This window comes from Gymnoscopelus microlampas, assembly GCF_963454915.1.
Source record: "Gymnoscopelus microlampas genome assembly, chromosome: 15".
NCBI classification, from domain to species: domain Eukaryota; kingdom Metazoa; phylum Chordata; class Actinopteri; order Myctophiformes; family Myctophidae; genus Gymnoscopelus; species Gymnoscopelus microlampas.
In genome coordinates, this window is record NC_139952.1 from 661,133 (window position 1) to 679,453 (window position 18,321).

General features: G+C 41.1%; 1 protein-coding gene across 4 annotated transcripts; it reads left to right on the forward strand.

Annotated features, from left to right (window-relative positions):
• Positions 1-1,406: 1,406 nt before the first annotated feature.
• Positions 1,407-15,077, forward strand: chtopa (chromatin target of PRMT1a). 4 transcript variants are annotated; one of them, XM_084080034.1, is made up of 6 exons: positions 1,407-1,678; positions 5,603-5,964; positions 6,732-6,885; positions 7,834-8,008; positions 11,640-11,813; positions 12,980-15,077. In XM_084080034.1, the coding sequence occupies exons 2-6, from the start codon at positions 5,801-5,803 to the stop codon at positions 13,192-13,194; spliced, it is 882 nt and encodes a 293-aa protein (XP_083936160.1). In that variant the 5' UTR covers positions 1,407-1,678; positions 5,603-5,800; the 3' UTR covers positions 13,195-15,077. The 4 variants fall into 4 exon arrangements, with proteins under 4 accessions (XP_083936160.1, XP_083936161.1, XP_083936162.1 ...); XM_084080035.1 differs by having other exon boundaries at positions 5,603-5,688; XM_084080036.1 differs by having other exon boundaries at positions 1,407-1,667; positions 5,603-5,688.
• Positions 15,078-18,321: the final 3,244 nt, after the last annotated feature.

Genomic DNA, 18,321 nt, shown 5'->3' on the forward strand with positions numbered 1-18,321 from the left:
GCTTATTTAGGTGCTTGCTTATTTAGGCTTTTTTTTTAAAACAAAAAAAATTAAACCAGTGGTACTCAAATCTTTTCATGAAAATGTTTTGTGCCAGGGAGCATTTGTGTTGTTAGAATGTTTTAAAAAATATTCCAAATGTTCTTTATTTTATTGCAAGAGTTTTTTTTAATAACCTATGTACAAGCTCACGTGAGCTTGTAGATCGGCTATTTTCAAGTAGTCGATGTATCTAAGCCACTTCTTTTGGGCTTGTTTTCATAGACCTGGTTGCTTATTTCTCTCGCAAAATATGGCAACACTGATCGCAGGTAGCGTGCCTTTGCGTCTGCATTCAGCTTCTCTCTGTATGGTAACTCTCTGTCATGCATTGCCAGGTCCATCTTCTGTCCTTTACCAATAAATTCGCTGTAGTTCAGGACACGTCGTGACTCGTGGGTAACTGTCAATGTTGTTGATACTAGCTGTTGTTATGGAGCTCCCTTAATATGGCCACCGTAACTACTTCAGCCTAAGCTTGGCCACGCCTTTTGCCCGGAGTCTATACCAAGGTGGTGGTCCTGTGTCCATTTGTTTTAACCGACAAACAAGGGCGAGTGCCTAATCTCCCCCATATACAGTCCTTTCATTAACCCTCAGCTACACTCCTGATTGGCTGAAATTGTCAACCTACCTGAAAATGTATGTTATGTTAATTAATGAGCAGGAGAGACGGGGAGATCCCTGTTACTGAACAAACACTCACATAAGCCGTGCTTATGTATTTATTCTACTTTATTACAGTGCCCAGATAGCCCTGTGAAAATATATAAAGGCAACAAAACTACCCTATGCAAACATGCAAGGAGACAGGAAGTGACATCGGTGCTGCTACTCTTAAGATTTATTTATTTATCTAATTTAGGATTATCATTAATACTATTATCAGTATTATCAAGTAATATGATTAACTATTAGTGTCATTGTACTATTTAACAATCTGCTTAATGACGTGGAGTAATCCAGGAGGCTGTCTTCAGTGGTGTAAAGTATAAACATTTAAGTGGCCTACTGTACTTAAGTACAATTTTGAGGTATTTTTTACTTTACTCACTGGAGTATTTCCAATTTTCTGTAAAGCAAAGCAAAGCAAAGTTTGTTGTTTACCCAGGGTGTCGGACTAAGTACGAAACTTGTTTCCAGCCGGACCCTGCATGGAAGCCTTGCTCAAGGGCTATTCAGCGGTGATTCATGATTGATGTGATGAATTGGGGAATCGAACTACTTTCTACATACTTAAAGTAAGAAGTGAGTACTTTTTCCACCACTGGGCTGTACTACATACTCCGGGACAGTAGGTGGCGCCATGGTTGCAGAGGTCCACACCTTTGAAGGCATATATTATAAAGCTGAAAGAAGAAAGAAGAAGAACAAACGGCTCTCCATTTTCATTCCATAAACTGCTCCATTTTACACTCTAACACACACGATACGATAACTCACTATTATCACTCATTTATTCTATTTATGTTCATACACGACGTCTACAGAGCAAGAAAACAACCAGAAGAGAACAAAACAAACAACGAGAAGAAGAAGAACAAGGCTCAACGCAAACTACACGCCTCGAACAACAAGTAGCTAGCCAGCTAATGCTAATGCTCTGGCTGTCTGTTGTGCTTTAAACGGTTTGTTATTTGTGAGTATGATCCTAACTGTCCATGTTAACCGTGTGTTTACATTGAAACCATGTGACTGGTAACTTTACATTGGATTGGCGTCGATGCAGAGCTTTTAAAGGTGCATTTAAACGCATAATGACAATGGGGGGGGGGGGGGCTAGCAGTGTTGCCATGTCGGCTTATTATAAGCGACTTTGGACTTCTTTTTCTGTAAAGTTGCTTGTAAAAATTGTTAGTTGCGGTTTTTTGGGGGTTTGTTTCTAACGCGCTTATTTAAGCTTGCTTTCATTTTTTTTGAAAACCAGAGGTTTTCAAATATTTTCATAAATGTTTTGCCAGGGAGCATATATTTTAGAATATTAAACTAAAACAAATCCACATATTCCTAGACCGGGTTGCTTATTTTTTCTCATAAACATGGCAACACTGGCATTGTTACCATGTTTCATTGATTGATTGATTGATTGATTGATGTACTTTATTTAGTTAGGTTAAGACTCAGACAGGGGCCATTTCGAATTGCAGCCTCCTGAAGGTGTATCTTTAGGGCAGTTTTGAAAGTGATTAGGGTTTTACACTCCTTTACTGGTATTGGTAGGGCATTCCACATTTTTGCTGAATAGCATGAGAACGAGTTCATTCCCTTTGTTGAGCCAAATCTGGGTTGAACATGATTCATGGAGCTGCCTCTGGTGTTATGATCGTGGACTTCATTAACGTTTAGGAAGTATTTTGACAAATACAGGGGGATCCCAATGTTGTGGTGTATCTTGAAGACCAGGCCCATAGCAAGTTGCTGTACTCTGTCCTCAACCATAAGCCATCCAATCCTAGCAAAATGAGCAGGGGTTAGATGGGTTTTGTGATTGATTTGTGATTAGCATGAAAATGAAATGACTGTTCCAGTGTGACCATTAATCACAATGTTTAATCATCTCATATTAAAGTAGTGCCTAGGGCTGTTTTATATTGACCATATCAAATGTTAGCTGGCTTGACACCAATCGATGATGTTGTGACTCGAGAAGCCTTGATGTATTTTGTCGAGTCTAACTTTTACTTTCGCCTATGATAGATATAACAATGTCAAAATCGACAAAAAATACATCTGGATAGTCTTGATCCAAGGCTATTTGTGAGGATGACTATTGGTCAATGGTGGAAGAAGGTAACCAAGTAATTTTAATTTAAATAGGCCTATTGTATTTTCTTTTTTAACTTGAGTATTAACATTTTTAGATACTCCACTACATCTAACACTTAAGACATTAAGTTACTTTGTAGATTCTTTGCAAAACTGCCATTGATGCTTTCGCAAAATGTCAAAAATAATGATAGATTTTTGATAATAATAATCACTATTATTATTAGAGTCTATCAATATAACAAAGAGGCCCGGATGTTCTTGTTCTATTATTTGCGGCAGATATTAGAACAAGAACATCCAGGCAAGTTAGAACCTTACATGATTTTAATGGCGGCCTTTAAAACCAGGCTAAGACATTACGTTTATTTGTCATATCAGTATCACCTTATGACAATATCCCAGATGATATATTGCATAATATCACAATGTCAATGTAACACCTCTTCTAGGTGTATAGTCCTTTGCACTGCGGCTCGACAGCTTAGCTAACAACACTGCAGAGCTCAAGACCCTGATGCTAGACACAGCAGGGTGTGGAGGGTAGTGAGAGACCCTGATGCTAGACACAGCAGGGTGTGGAGGGCAGTGAGAGACCCTGATGCTGGACACAGCAGGGTGTGGAGGGCAGTGAAAGACCCTGATGCTAGACAGGAGGCTGTGGAGGGCAGTGAGAGTCCCCAGTTGGTGTTGGCTAGACCACTGGTTTCCAAACCTTTTAGCTGACCCAAAAGAGAAATTAGACATTTGTCCAGGACCCAAACTAGTGAAAATTGCAGATCTGCTATTTTCAGTAGTTCTTAAACAGTTTTCTATTTTACGGAAATTCATGAAATTATTTTTGAAAAATGAAAATGTGTGATTTTTTTTTGTGTGGAAATGTTTAGAAAGTATTTTATAATAACAATGACAAAAAATAAAGGGGCATTCACTCACAACCCACAAAAATGTATCCGCGGCCCACAAATGGGTCCCGACCCACTGTTTGGAACACTATAACGCTGCACGCACTCGTATTAGTATTGCATCGGTATACACCTCAGCCCTAATAGCATTTAGGGGTGTCACACAAATCTATTAAAATTGGAGAAAAAGAACATCAAAGAGCCAGATCTGTGAGCTCAAAATCAATTGTCGATACAGAGTACCTATCCGAGGTACTCTATACCAGAGTGTAATTTAAAAAATCTAATCTAGGACAGTGGTGTCAAAGTGGGGTCCAGGGGCTCCCAGGGTTCCTTGAGGCCGTTCCAAATGGTCCCTTACAGATTTATAATAGTTAAAGTGCAGCTACAGTTAAAAGGGTACAATAATAATGTAAATGGCACAGTAAGAGTATAAAGCAGTAGTGCAACATCAACTGAAGCATTCAAAATAATTGATGACTATAAATTACATTATCATCATGTGATGCATTATTTGGTATGGGACTGGCATGCTACCAGTATTTTAGGCAGTATCGGCCCAGAACAATTCTACACTTCATGGCAGAAGAGTACTTCCGTAAGAGGTGTTACTAATGCGAACGGTCTTCTTACCCCCTGTTTTTCAGTAGCGGGGGTTGGGGAGCGGGGTATAGTATAAACTGTTATATTAGATGAGTGAAACAGCTGTCGATACAGTCAATAGAAGTAAATAATTATATGATGATAGCCTTAGGACTAACATTTTTATATTTTTGGGACATTTTGTTATTTTGCACAACACCTTTGTTTGCACAACACGAAACAGCAGAAATTAAATCTGGCGAAAACAGTTGCGTGCATTAAACTTTAAAGGAAACATGCCGTAAAATATACAATAAATATCCATTTGCCTAATTCACCACTACTTTTGCGTTTGAAAAGTTACTCCTAAGGCTATCATCATATAATGATTTACTTATATTGACTGTATAATGTCCCAAAAATATAAAAAAGTTACTCCTAAGGCTATCATCATATAATGATTTACTTATATTGACTGTATAATGTCCCAAAAATATAAAAAAGTTACTCCAAAGGCTATCATCATATAATGATTTACTTATATTGACTGACAGCTGTTTCACTCATGATACAATGTCTCTTTTTTTATAATATTTTATAATATAACAGTTTATACTTAAGCTGTCTGAAAGTGTAATGTTTAGAGAAATTCTAAGTTTCAAACGCAATACGCAAAAGTAGTGGTGAATTAGGCAAATGGATATTTATTGTATATTTAGACGGCATGTTTCCTTTAAAGTTGGGTAGGGTCTAGGGGCGCCCCCCGCTACTGAAAAACAGGGGGTAAGAAGACCGTTCGCGTTACTAATGACACTAGTTAAGGCTCTATTCCATTTAGTGTTAGCAGAGTCTTTCCAACATGCACAGTAGCATCACCTTGACTGTTTGATCTGAATAGAACACAACCTTCAATAGGTGCCACTGCTATTTCATGCCAGTGTGGTTACCATGAAGGGTCTACAGCAGTCATTGTCAAACATTTTCATGTCAAGGACCCCCAGATACAGAGGACCCATAATTGAAAATATGTGATCTTTTGAAAATGTATTATATTTACTAAAAATCTATCTATTAACATCAATTATGTTTTTCATGATCGATTTGAATAATGATATTAAGTGTTGCACCCCATATAGTGTGCATTGTGACGATGTATTGGACAATATCCAGCAATCATTATTAGCAACAAAAAAAAATAATCTATGAATGACTTGTCTATTCTATTAAGGTATTTAATTACTTTAAATATAGGATGGTTTCTGCGTTGCTAACGTCATCCTTTCCCCCGCTTGTGTTGCATTTTCTTCTAGGAGTCTGCCACCGAAGCTAAAATGAGTGCCACCTCATCTCAAAAAGTCGTGCTGAAAAGCACCACCAAGGTTTCCCTGAACGAGCGGTGAGGCGCTGCACCCTGTCAGCAACAATTATTGATCCAGATGTGAGGGGAGGGGCCAGTCGTTGGTTCTGAAGGCTCTGGCGCTGCCTGGCTGCGGAGAACTGGACCCGACATGGATGTGTTTCTGCCTGGGGCTCTGTGTGCACTGCCCTACGCAGAATGTCTGGCCACCGCTAGCGTTGCTAGTTTTCTAATGCTCAGAGCCACGGGCTTGCTTTGGTCAAACATCCTGTGTGAGCAGTGCACACAATGTTGTCATGAAAAAAAGGTTAAAAGGTGATGTTTGGTAAACAGCAGTCCTGAAGAGGGGGCACAAATTGCCCCTTTGAAAATGCCTTGGCACCCTGCTTATTAACAGGGCATAGTAATGCTCCTGAAATATGAGAGGAAAAGAGTGCCTCCAGATCTAATGAGCAGGTGCTCTTCTTTAAGAGTGCCAATCTCTCACCTCTCTGAAATCAAAGGTTCAGCATGTCTCTGTCTCTACCCTCATCATCTCGCTCTCCCCTCTCTCTACTGGAAGTCTCCTGCAGAGACCCACTCGGCACCCAGTCCTAGCTTGGACGTGACCCACAGGCGCCCCCACCTCTTTCACTCAACGATGTCCCCCCCCCCTGTGTCGCACGGTCCGGGCTGTAAGTGGCTGGGAGGCCAAAACCAAGCCGCCTCTTGCCCTGGACAGCCTGCCCTGCCAACTGAGCAGGGCGATGGGTTTGTCTGTAAGTGGCTGAAATCACTGTCCTGTCCTCTGCCTCTCTCTCTCAAGCTGTCCTACAATCTGTTCTGTTTTTTTTCTTTTTGTTGTTTAACAAAATGTGCTGAATTACTGCTGAAAAAGGCATTTGGGATTGTCTGTATGCATTGAGAGGGAAAACGTAGCAACAAGGTGCCAACAAGGTGGGCCATAAGTCTTGCATTGACACAAAGAGCCACCAACATCCATGGTAAGCCAAATGACTTGATTTGGAAACCCCTCCTCCCTCTTCCTTTCTCCTCTTCCTCTGCACCCCCACCCTTCTCTCTCTCTCTCGTCCACCCTGAAGCTTCACTAACATGCTGAAGAACAAGACGCCGGTGACGGCGGTGAGTGTAAGAGCCACCATGCAGCAGCAGCACATGGCCAGTGCACGCAACAGACGGCTGGCCCAGCAGATGGAGAACAGGCCCAGTGTGCAGGCAGCACTGCACCACAAGCAGGTCAGATTACTAGGGTTAAAGGTGGCAGAAGTCAGGTTTTTTTTCTTCATTTCTAGGACGCCCAATTTAATATGTATTAGTCCACGGACCCTCATCTGATACTATTCTGGGACCTGAATCTGCAATGTGCAATCCTGTGTAACTTTTGAGAGTGTACTAATGGAACCACATGGACCCATAATGTGTCAATCCCATAGCTCAATGTCCCTCTTCCAAACAGAGCTGATTCATTATGGAGACACTAGAGGGCGGTGCTACTCTGCTGAATCTAAACATCAGAATCAGAATGTTGTTCCTGCATACTGTGGATTTAATGTATGTTTTCACTTACTTCAAGCACTCAATCACCACTTATAGTGGCTGATAACATAACACTATAATGCATTAGTGCAATGCAATAGTGATTCAGTTATAATTTATGTATTGACAAAACATTTGAATCTCATTCTAGGCATTAAAAAAGTATTTAAAAGCCTTAAATCTAACTTTCTGATAGCTGCAGACTCTGAAGACCAATATGCTTTTCTGAAGTGAACCAAATATGCTTCACTGAAGTGAAACCTGCTGTTATGGATGCCGACATGTCATTAACAGAAACAGATTATTTAAGCCACATGTATATATAATAAAGTTTTTGCTCTTTTAGAGCACATCAGAGCTGCGTTGGCACTGTACACTGTACAACCTATTGTTGAGGCGCAGTAGAGTGTCACGGGAAACTGAAACAACTTTGCTGTCTCGTTTTTATCTACTTGAGATGGTAGCGGACTAGCGGTGTACAACGCCCCAGAGCTAAACGCTCACTGTGTGTCGCATCGCAAGCTTGTAGATCTGTTATTTTCTAAACATTTTGGGAAAAAATAACCCTTCCATAGATTATTTAATAAAAAAAAATAATTGCACCCCTAGACCCAGTTGATGTAAAGTTGTGATGGTGTCATATTCCAGAGTCTTAAACAGCGTCTGGGTAAGAGCAATATCCAGGCTCGTCTGGGCCGTCCTGTAGGCTCTCTGATGAGAGGAGGAGTCAACATAGGAGGACGAGGAGGCATGAGGGGGCTCAGAGGAGGCCTGAGAGGACGCATCCGAGGAGGAGCCATGAGAGGAGCGCTCTCTCTAAGAGGTGAGCAGAGGAAAGCTGGATGAATACTACTATGTATTTCTAAGATAATGTCAGTGGTTGAAGAAGTACACATAGTTTTTAGCGGCGCTAGCCGCTCTATACCTTTAGGTATAGAGCGGATATTAGCCCTCTATACCTGGCTTTTGCGTCAACGTTCTGATTGGTCAGGCTCGCCAAGGTTCTGATTGGTCAGGTCCGTCAACGTTCTGATTGGTCAGGTCCGTCAACGTTCTGATTGGTCACTATTCATGACATCACTATGTTACTATTCATGACATCACTATGATGTCATGAATAAATTCATGAATAAATGTATTCATGAAGAAAAAAGTCATGAATAAATTTACAGAGATTTAATATTGTTTCTCTAGTAGAAACACATATCTATGACAAAATATATCAAAGGCGCCGCTACCTTCACACAGGTGTGATTTTTTACTCGGTGAAGTAGAAGTTCCTCAATACGAGAGGTTCGGGCCACTACACGGCCCTCACACCTACGTCGCACCGCTGATCCGACCAATATGCCTATCAGTCCTTGTCCCTTTCTATGCCCACATTTGGAGATCCCTGATGTCATGAGTATATGCCCATATATGGAGATGCCTCCTTTTGTGGCCATATATAGAGTTGATTTGTTAGCGCCGGATGCCATCACGGCACATTGAGGTTAGACGACACACTCCATATTTGGGCGTAGCTACATTGTGAAGTCCTTATATGATATGTGACATCAGGTGATGTTACACCGCTTATGGTAATCTCAGTTTTAATCTAAGTTTAAAGGAACATATTATAGCCTATTGGATTTACCAAAGCATGCATTATATTTGAGAAAAGTTAGGAGGAAATTGCACTACTGGTGTACCATTAGGAGGCGAACGAATAAACGCTATACGCCTTATCCTAAGTGTAGGATAAAAATCACACCCAGTGTGAAGTGGGCGGTGTGTGGTCATCACAACATGACTCACTTTAAAAAAAGGATAATGACTTTTTTTAAAGTCCATACTGCTATTCATAGGGCTGCACATGTGTCATGTGTTTCGCTAGCCAATCACAGTCCTGAATTTGCAAAGTCAGCCAATCACATTACAGTTAGTGGTGATGACACTAGCTGTAATGTGATTGGCTGATATGAAAAAAGTATCGATTTGCATTAACAATGGAAGGGTTAGGGGGTACACAAATCTTTTGGTCGGTGTCCAAAACTCACTTATAGGGGGCGGCTACACCGCCCCAAAAATACTCTGTTAAAACATTATAAAATGTTTGTATAAAACCTGTATAAATGGTAAATGGTGCATTTATATAGCGCTTCTATCCGAAGCGCTTTACATTGATTGTGCCATTAACCCATTCACACACACGTTCATACACCGATGGCGGAGGAAACCATGCAAGGCACCAACCTGCTCATCGGGAGCAATTAGGGGTTCAGCATCTTGCTCAAGGACACTTCGACACTAACTCTAGGGGAGCGCCCCAGCCCGGGATCGAACTGGGAACCTTGCGGTTTTCCAGCTCACACTACCCGGCCACTCTACCCCTGAGCCACTGCCCCCCTATAAAACATTTGCAATGTATTTCTATGGTAAAGACGCACTCAGTGCTTCTCTAACCAGAGCCCACGCATGAGTGCTCTTGGGGCCCAGCAGTTTTTGGCGCAGCGCCCTGGTTGCTTCAAGCAGACAATAATTTACATGGATTAAAGTTGTCTGATTTCAATCATTTGGATTTCAACATGTCTTTTATGGAAGCATGTTGCGCATTCGAAAATAGCCCATCAAGCAGCGCGACACATTGAGAGTTTGTAGTTGGGCTATTTGGTTATTATTTTAAGATTGGAGCATTTGAAGTAGTCAAACTAGCAATATGATCAGATGCATCTTCCATAAACAAAACAAAGGTTAAGGTCTCAACGCAAAGGTTAAAGGGATATTTCACTTAAAAAAAGTGGTTATTTTATCGTCTACTCCAGCTTTTGGGAGCACCACGGATAGTTTAAGTTGCTTGATTCAGTATTTGATATTCATTTTATCAGACACGCCCCCTTCCTATACAAAGTTCAAACTCCATTTTAACCATGTTAGATTCATCAGAAACACCCGTCCTTGGTTCTGGTGACTGACAGTTTCTTTCGAATACGTACGGAGGCTTTTTCAATGACTTTGTTCATTTATTTTTAATACTTTTTTTGGGGGAAAATGAGAAATTAAATCCAATAAAAAAAAAGTAGTAAATAAATGAAAAAAGTCACCCGAAAAAACACGGCCCCTCACTTAAAGATGCGCAGATCGCGGTTTTACCCGTGGGTGCCGCGGGTAGCTGCAGTTTGGGTGGATTTGGGTCAATCAAATATAATTATTAATTAATATTGGATAAACCGCAGGTGAAATAATGTGGGAATTAAATGAATGATATCTATCTATAGGTCTATTATAGCTTTTAAAAAGCATGAAATCTCGCTGTGCGTTTGTAGTATTTTAATATTACGTAATTTAATTAATTTTTGGAAAATAATTATTATTTAATGCGGTTGGTGCGGATCTATAAGTAGGATGATATAATCACCGCGGGTGGATGGCGGATGGACAATGAACTTGTAAACGCGGATTTGGGTGACGAAAAACCCCATTCCCCCATCTCTACCCCTCGCGTATTAGGAGGGCAGGATGAGTCACCAGAACCAAGGACGGGTGTTTTTTAATGAATCTAACATGTTAAAAAAGAGTTTGAAGTTATAATGTGTTTGTAAAGGAAGGGGGCGTGTCTGATAAAATGAATAGCTAAATACTGAATTAAGTTATAATGGGTTTGTAAAGGAAGGGGGCGTGTCTGATTTAAAATGAATATCTAAATACTGAATCAAGCAACTTAAAAACTGTCCGTGGGGCTCACAAAAGCCTGAGTAGACGATAAAATGACCAATTTTTTTTTTTTTTTTTCAAAAGTGAAATATCCCTTTTTAAAGCCTCAATCTGTGAATTCTTCACCTGGTTGGCAGCATGTAGAACAGCAGGAACAATATTACTAAATTTTACATTTTAGTATTAATTGTTTACAGTCTTTCCCCTAGTGGCGGTCAGATTTAAGGGGTGGCGGCCCGCCACTGCTTAATGCCTATAGGGGAAACCCTGGTTTAGGAACCAGCACTAGTGTGGGCTAGGGCTCCTTTCACACTGTTTCGCAAATCGCACATTAGGACTTGGCCATACAACATTTTTCAGTCGTGAGATTTTATTTAGCTTCAACTTTTGCAGAGGAGCACTGCTCCTTTGATCCTCCTGGCTGTGTGTGACAACCCGGTAATACACCACCCGACATTATCACTACAATGAGAAGTCCCTGTTTACTGATGTTTCAGCTTAGCTATTGTGCTAATAACACAGATGATACGACATTCCAGCACAGCAACGGTTGATCGCTTCGCGTGTCAATAACACTGCTTTTATTTTTTTATAGCAAATCTACAAGCTCACAAGGCATCCCAATGTGACACGTGAGCTTGCAGATCGTCTGTTTTCGAATAATTATTACAAAATACGTTAATGTCTGTTTTGTAATAACAGAGAAACTACTACTACAGTAGTTGTTGACAGTAATGACAATATTGTCCTTGTCTCTACAGGGAAGAGGCTGTCCACAGGGGTACAGATGCATGGAGGTCGTGGGGGTCCAGGGCGTGGGGGTCTGCGTAGAGGCATGAGGGGACAGAGAGGAGGTGGAGGTCCCGGTCGGGGAGGACCCCTCAGAGGAGGAGGAGGAGGAGGTGGAGGAGGAGGGAGAGGTGTGGGAGCCAGAGGTGAGATGATAGAACTGCTTGCACATCCTTATGACCTTGATTTAACCCCAAAATTCTACAAATGTCTTCTAAATTCTAATAGTTTTCTGAAAATCCTATGTTGCTATATGAGTGGTGCTCAACTTTTTCAAAATTATATGTATTTGGCCGCAGACCCAAATGAGCTTGTATGTCTGCTATTGCGTACCTGTCAAAGTACTTCAAAAGATAGAGAAACGCCCCCGGGAACAACTCCAGAGGGAGCTCCACTGATCTCATTCACCCCAGTTTCGGTACACATATGGGGATGAATTCTTTCTACTATTATGCCACCAAAATAAACCAACAGCCATAAAATCGTGTGATTCCCTAACATCCTTCAAAATCACCGTAAAAGAGCACATGTTGGCAACTGGGCCTAGACCAGTCTTCTAGCTTGCCAAAATAAATGATTTTGGCAAGCTGTTTTTCTGTAAATATACTTGTATTGCTGCTAGCCTATTATTGATGGTTTCTTGTATAGTATTGTATGTTTTTATATGTATTGATGAATTGAATACATAAATCCACAATGGAAACGAGCCCTCAGGGCTTTTTGTGTTATCCTTTTTTTGGGGGGGGGGGGCTTTTTCTGTCTTTATTGATAGGAAAGTGGGCTGACAGGAAATGGGGAGAGAGATGGGGGGTTGACATACAGCGAAGGTCGTTGGGATCGGGAGTCCCAACGAGTCAATAGGAGGCTTTCCAGACTGAGAAGCAAAGAGAGAAAAAAAAGTCCGCCGAACGTAGCGAAGCAGGCTGGATCCCAGGCTATCTGTTTATACCCCAGGGTATAAACTATAATAGCCCAGACTTTAACCCCTTGCATAGTTTGGCTGGGGGTCTGTGTCATTGAACATTGGAACATATAAATACTGATATTTTTTAGGCTTTGTAAACAGAAATTGCACAGGGCAGATATGACAAATAACATATCTATGACTGACAATGACAGGGAAAAAAAATCCTTCAGGTGATTTATACAGATGAATGGAACCGGTAACGATGGAAAATAATTGTGATTTCTCAAATAATGCCCATCAGGCGTTTACGTCATATTTGTGACGGACTTATAAAGCTGTCTGGTCCTGATGTTGGGAATACCGTCTGAAGCTCTAATCCCATGTCTTCTTTCCCCCTGTGTGCAGGTGGTCGTGGAGGACTGCGCGGGCGCGGCGGCTTCCCGGGCCGGGGTGGGCGCGGTGGTCGCGGGCGGGGGGGGCGAGGAGGAGTGGGCCGTCCGGTGGTAACCCGGGAGCAGCTGGACAACCAGCTGGACGCCTACATGTCCAAGACCAAAGGCCACCTGGACGCTGAGCTGGACGCATACATGGCCCAGGCAGACCCCGACGCGATGGAGTGACCCCACCCCTACACCCCCCTCCGCTTACATGAAGCTCTGTTAAAGGGAAGCGGATAGTTTTTTATTGTTAAAGGACCACTTCACCCATTTTCAACCATATCTTAATGTAATTGGTCCTCACTAATACTCATTATAAGAAGCCACCATTTCTGTCTACACTGTCTCAGAGGAGGGCTGTGGACAGTTCCGAAACCTGCCTACCAGTGACATCATCGGTAGACGGGTTTGGCTATTTCAAACTTTAAACAAATTCTAATTCAGCATGCTACCTTTCCAGGAAGGCAAAGGCTGTAGTTTCTATTAGCTTGGTATAGGCAAGTTACTATCCACGACCCACCAATAAGACACAGAGTGAGTAGACACAAATGGTGCCATAGCATTTGTGTGACCATTTATATGAATATACGGTTGAAAATGGGTGAAGTTCTCCTTTAAAAGATGCACTCACACATCATAGTCACTACGCAAACGTGTCCAAAATAGCAAAGGGATGGGTGAAAATTGTGACGCCTGCTTCACAGTAGAGCCCGACCGATATACCAGTCTGATATAACAGATATATCGGCTATTACTTGATTATTCTTACGACACGATATGTCCCCATTTGTAACCACTTTCAACCCGGAGTCTGAGTCCCCATTTTTGGCAACTTTTAACATTTTCATTTAAGACGATGAAAATGTTAAAAGTTTTCAAAATCTTTCAAAAATAGCCAATCTACCAGCTGCTACGTGTCACAACTAGAGAAGTGGTTACAATTGCCACAAACTTAAACTCCACAAACACTGAGTCCTCATGTGTCCTTAGATTGACCCATCTGAGTGCAGCCTTTTTTATTTTGAACAAACTGTAAATGGCTGTCAGTGAAAATATTGCTAATCGCAGGTCTAGGACAATGGTTCTCAAAGTAGGGTCCTGGGTTCCTTGAAGGGCTTCTAGGAGGCCCCCAGCCAAATGATAGCTACTGTATTTAGGAACCAAATGGACCTTTATGGGTCTGTAACTCTGACGGTGTAAAAATGGATGTACACTGTCAGTGTAAAAATGTGTTAAATTAAGCACTAAGTGTTTTACAGTGTGGTTTGGGGTCCCAGAGATTAAAATGGAAAAAAATAAGAAGTTTGAGAAACACTGGTCTAGGACTCCCCGGGATCGCCAATCGTTCACAAAAATCTGTCACAAGTCGGGCTCTAGTTCAGGTCAAAGGACCCACATGGGTGTCAGATATGGGGACACGTCGGGCTTGGAAGTGTGAACAACAGAATGTGGGGTTTCAGCACATGGTTTTGTGCAGAAGCTCACGACTCAACGCTGGTCTCGTCAAACTGTGATTGTGCAGCAGACGTTGCATTCTTGAAGGACAGCTCTCTCCACAGGCCTTCAACTGATGAACTTTATCCTCCCAAAAAGGCTCTTCCAATACAAGGCTGATGTTTATTTTTATAGGTTGAAATGGGAAGGTTTATGAAGATCCAAATGGTTTGTCAGATTGTTTTAATGCCCAGGCTGAGGTGGCGGCACATTTTCATGGTTCACCTGTTTTAATCGAACGTGTCAAAAAGAAACCCTTTTTTTACCCTCTTTTTCTTTGTTGTTGCGATTGTATTGGTGTCTGTTTTAACCATCCTGAATACAACAGCCGTGTAAATTATTTGTTTAAAAAATGTAACAATGTAGGTCATGGGAGTCTTTAATCAAATTCAAGTCTTTTTTTCTGTATTTAAATATTTTGAATTTCAAAGTTTAGGTCTCAGTAATGTTTGAATTTCCATATGTTCTACCTGTTTGCATTCTTCAGATGAAATATTGATGGTGACATGTACTGAGAAACCTTTTCATGTTCCATGTAACTGTACCAAGTAAAATAGGTTTTAAAGAAAACATGCAAGTGGTGGCATTTCTCCTTTTCTTCCTGACAGTTCAATGTAGGGCTGCAACTATCCATTGACTTAGTCTTCTTTGTGATTATTTTTGCCAGACCTGAAAGGTATGGCCTACACGAGCCTTTGTCACCAATTTGTCCATACATGGTATGTCTGGTTGTGGTTAAGTTTCTTATGCATGAATAAATAGGCACAGACTAGTCGTGACATCACTATTATGTCACAAGTATAAATACGGTTGGTATATAACGTAAGACACAAAGATTTCAGAATTAGACCTCACACGACTTCACAGAACACCGGCTTAGGTCTGGCACAACCAGGGGCCTGTTCCTCAAAAGGGAATTCGAGCTTAATCCTGGCTTTAACACCTATCCTGTCTTAATTTAGCCAGGATTAGGGCTGAATCGGTTCCTCAAAAGATGAATTAGCTTGAAGATTAGTTTAGCCAGTTCACCCTGGCTAAGTTTAGCCATGACCCGATTCCTCAAAAGAGAATTGAAGCAAGCCTACCTTAGTTACCATGGCAATTTAGCTGTGAAGTTAGCCTGGTCAGGAGCAGGCTAACAGCCAAGCTTACTTAATCCAGTGCCTTGTTCTTCAAGTTTTTCCACAGTTAATTCAACACATGTGTTTGAATATGGACTCATTTTAATGACCTTGCATTCAAATAAAATGAAATAAATACAATCAGATATAATCAAATTAATTATATTACTGAAATAGTGTGTGACCATGAATCATAATTGTTTCACAATGACTCATGGGATGTCATTGTCACTCTGTTAACACTATAGTTCATATTGTTGTTAGATGTTTGATAATATATAACAGATTTCTTTTCACTGAATGTAAGTCAATGAGGAGCATATTTTAAATTATCAATTTCTAGTCAATGGAGAAATTATTTTTTATTTCTTGTCCACCTTTGGAGTTACATCATGATGGCAAGGTAACTACACAACCCAAACCTCTACCAAAGTGGTCTTGCAAATGTGGGGTTATTGCGTGTAGCCTGGCTTGACAAGGCCTAGCTCGACAAAGTCGCTCCTTTTCAGCCTGGCTTTGCTTCGAGGAACGGAATAAACGAGGCTTATATGGACCCGACTTTGTCAAGTCTGGATTTGGCTTAAGTCCAGGCTTAGTTTATTCACCTTTTGAGGAACAGGCCCCAGGTCTCCTGGTTTTAACTTGTTAACCAACTAATTGATTAACGCGTTATTTTATACTTAATTGCACAAAGGTACCATGCAGCTAACAAAATGGCTGCCAATTTTGAACAATTTCTTCAATAACTATAACAAAGCAAGTGTATAGATCTATGTTCTGAGGGTCAGACGATGTGTGTAAGGTATTTTTAATGTAATTAGTGGAAAACGTATTTGCTACCATTACAGAAAACTGTTAAGTACTCAAACGAGTCCATACGCATCCCCCTTATTTTCTTTTATTTTCTACTTATCTGTATTTTTGGCATAGCTTAGGACCTCTAAAATACAGATTTAGATGGTCCAATGTAAAAATATTGGGGAAAGTATACATTTGGTCCTTGACAACCAAAAATTCAATGGAGTGACATTCCATAAATAGACTATCATGGGGATTTCTGCATTGTACAACTCACCCCCAGAATGAGTTACAGCCACAGAACTGGTACTGACACCTGGGTCTGGTCCCCTTGAACTCGGGGATGTAAGAACCAAGACCATCCTGGTAATCGGAGACGGAAGTGACCCCAAAACATGGTGCGCCATAGACTTAAAGAGATGTTTCACTTTAAAACACTTCTGGCGTCTACTCTAACTTTTGTTTGCTGGATTCAATATTTAGATATTGAACAATTGTACTGTACTGTACTCTGCCCTACAAAGTGCAGTAACTACGAAAAAAATAACTGATAAATGGGTTTGAAAGTATTGTAATTGGTCAGCCGAATGAGATATCACATTTATAAGTGATATTGCACTAATTGTATATCTGTTCTTGAGGTAGCCTAATTGTTTATCCCCTAAAATCACGAAGGCTAATTTGACTTTTGGGATACACAAATAAGGTGTGTCGGTGTGTCCAAAAACGTAATTACTGCACTTTGGCGTTGTATTGTACTGTACTGTACTGTATTGTCATGTACTGTATTGTCATATACTGTATTGTATTGTACTGTACTGCAGATTGGAAAGGTTTCCTCATTAATGATGATAACAAGAAGTAATTCATCCATTTACTTCTCGGAACACTGGAGCTCTCCAGATAATCTGCAGGTCGGTGGACATTCAGACCACTAACTATGAACCGTTCACCACAACCTCTACGATCCCTCTCAGCTGATTTTGGTGAATGAAGTCGGTCAACACAAGAGCCAGTACTGAATACTGTTTCTGCTGCAGCAGGTAGACTTTTGAAGATGCGTTCTGATATAGTCTTCATTGTCTGGGGCACATTGTTCATGTAGAATGTGGCCATCTACAATGAGATCACATTGACTAGGAGAGGGGAGCTCCACATTCTCAGCATCTTCAATCATGTAGTTCATCCCTTGTGCTTTGTTGTTTTTGAAAAAGAAGCCATCAATTGTTGGCATGGAATATGGAGTCAGAGTCAGGGGTAGGACATCAGGTCAGAGATACTAATTTGTGACCTTAGTAGCTGTGATTAGACGAAGATCTGAAAGATAAATCCACTTGTCGCCTCATACTGGATCACTTTCACCTCAGCATCCAAAGGAACAGGAAAGATGCGCCCCATCAAGCTTCTGAATCAGCATTCAAAGTTCATGCCTATCTTTGCTGCTGTGGGGAACTCTTGGGAGATTGATGAGCTTGTGCTAACTGGTGTTGAATAGTTTACCTGTCGCCTCTATGGCTGTGGATGAAGCAAGAGAGATTAAGGTGAAGAAAATGTGTGGCTCAAGCCTCGAGCTTCGACCAGGGCCCTATTTCACGAAAGGTGAATTAGAGCTAAAGCCTGGCTTTAACACCTATCCTGGCTTAATTTAGCCAGGATTAGGGATGAATCGGTTTCATGAAAGCTGAATTATCTTGAAGATTAGCTTAGCCAGTTCACCCTGGCTAAGTTTAGCCATGACTAGATTTCACGAAAGAGAATTGAAGCAAGCCTACCTTAGTTACCATGGCAATTTAGCTGTGAAGTTAGCCTGGTCAGGAGCAGGCTAACAGCCACGCTTACTTAATCCAGTGCCTTGTTCTTCAAGTTTTTCCACAGTTAATTCAACACATGTGTTTGG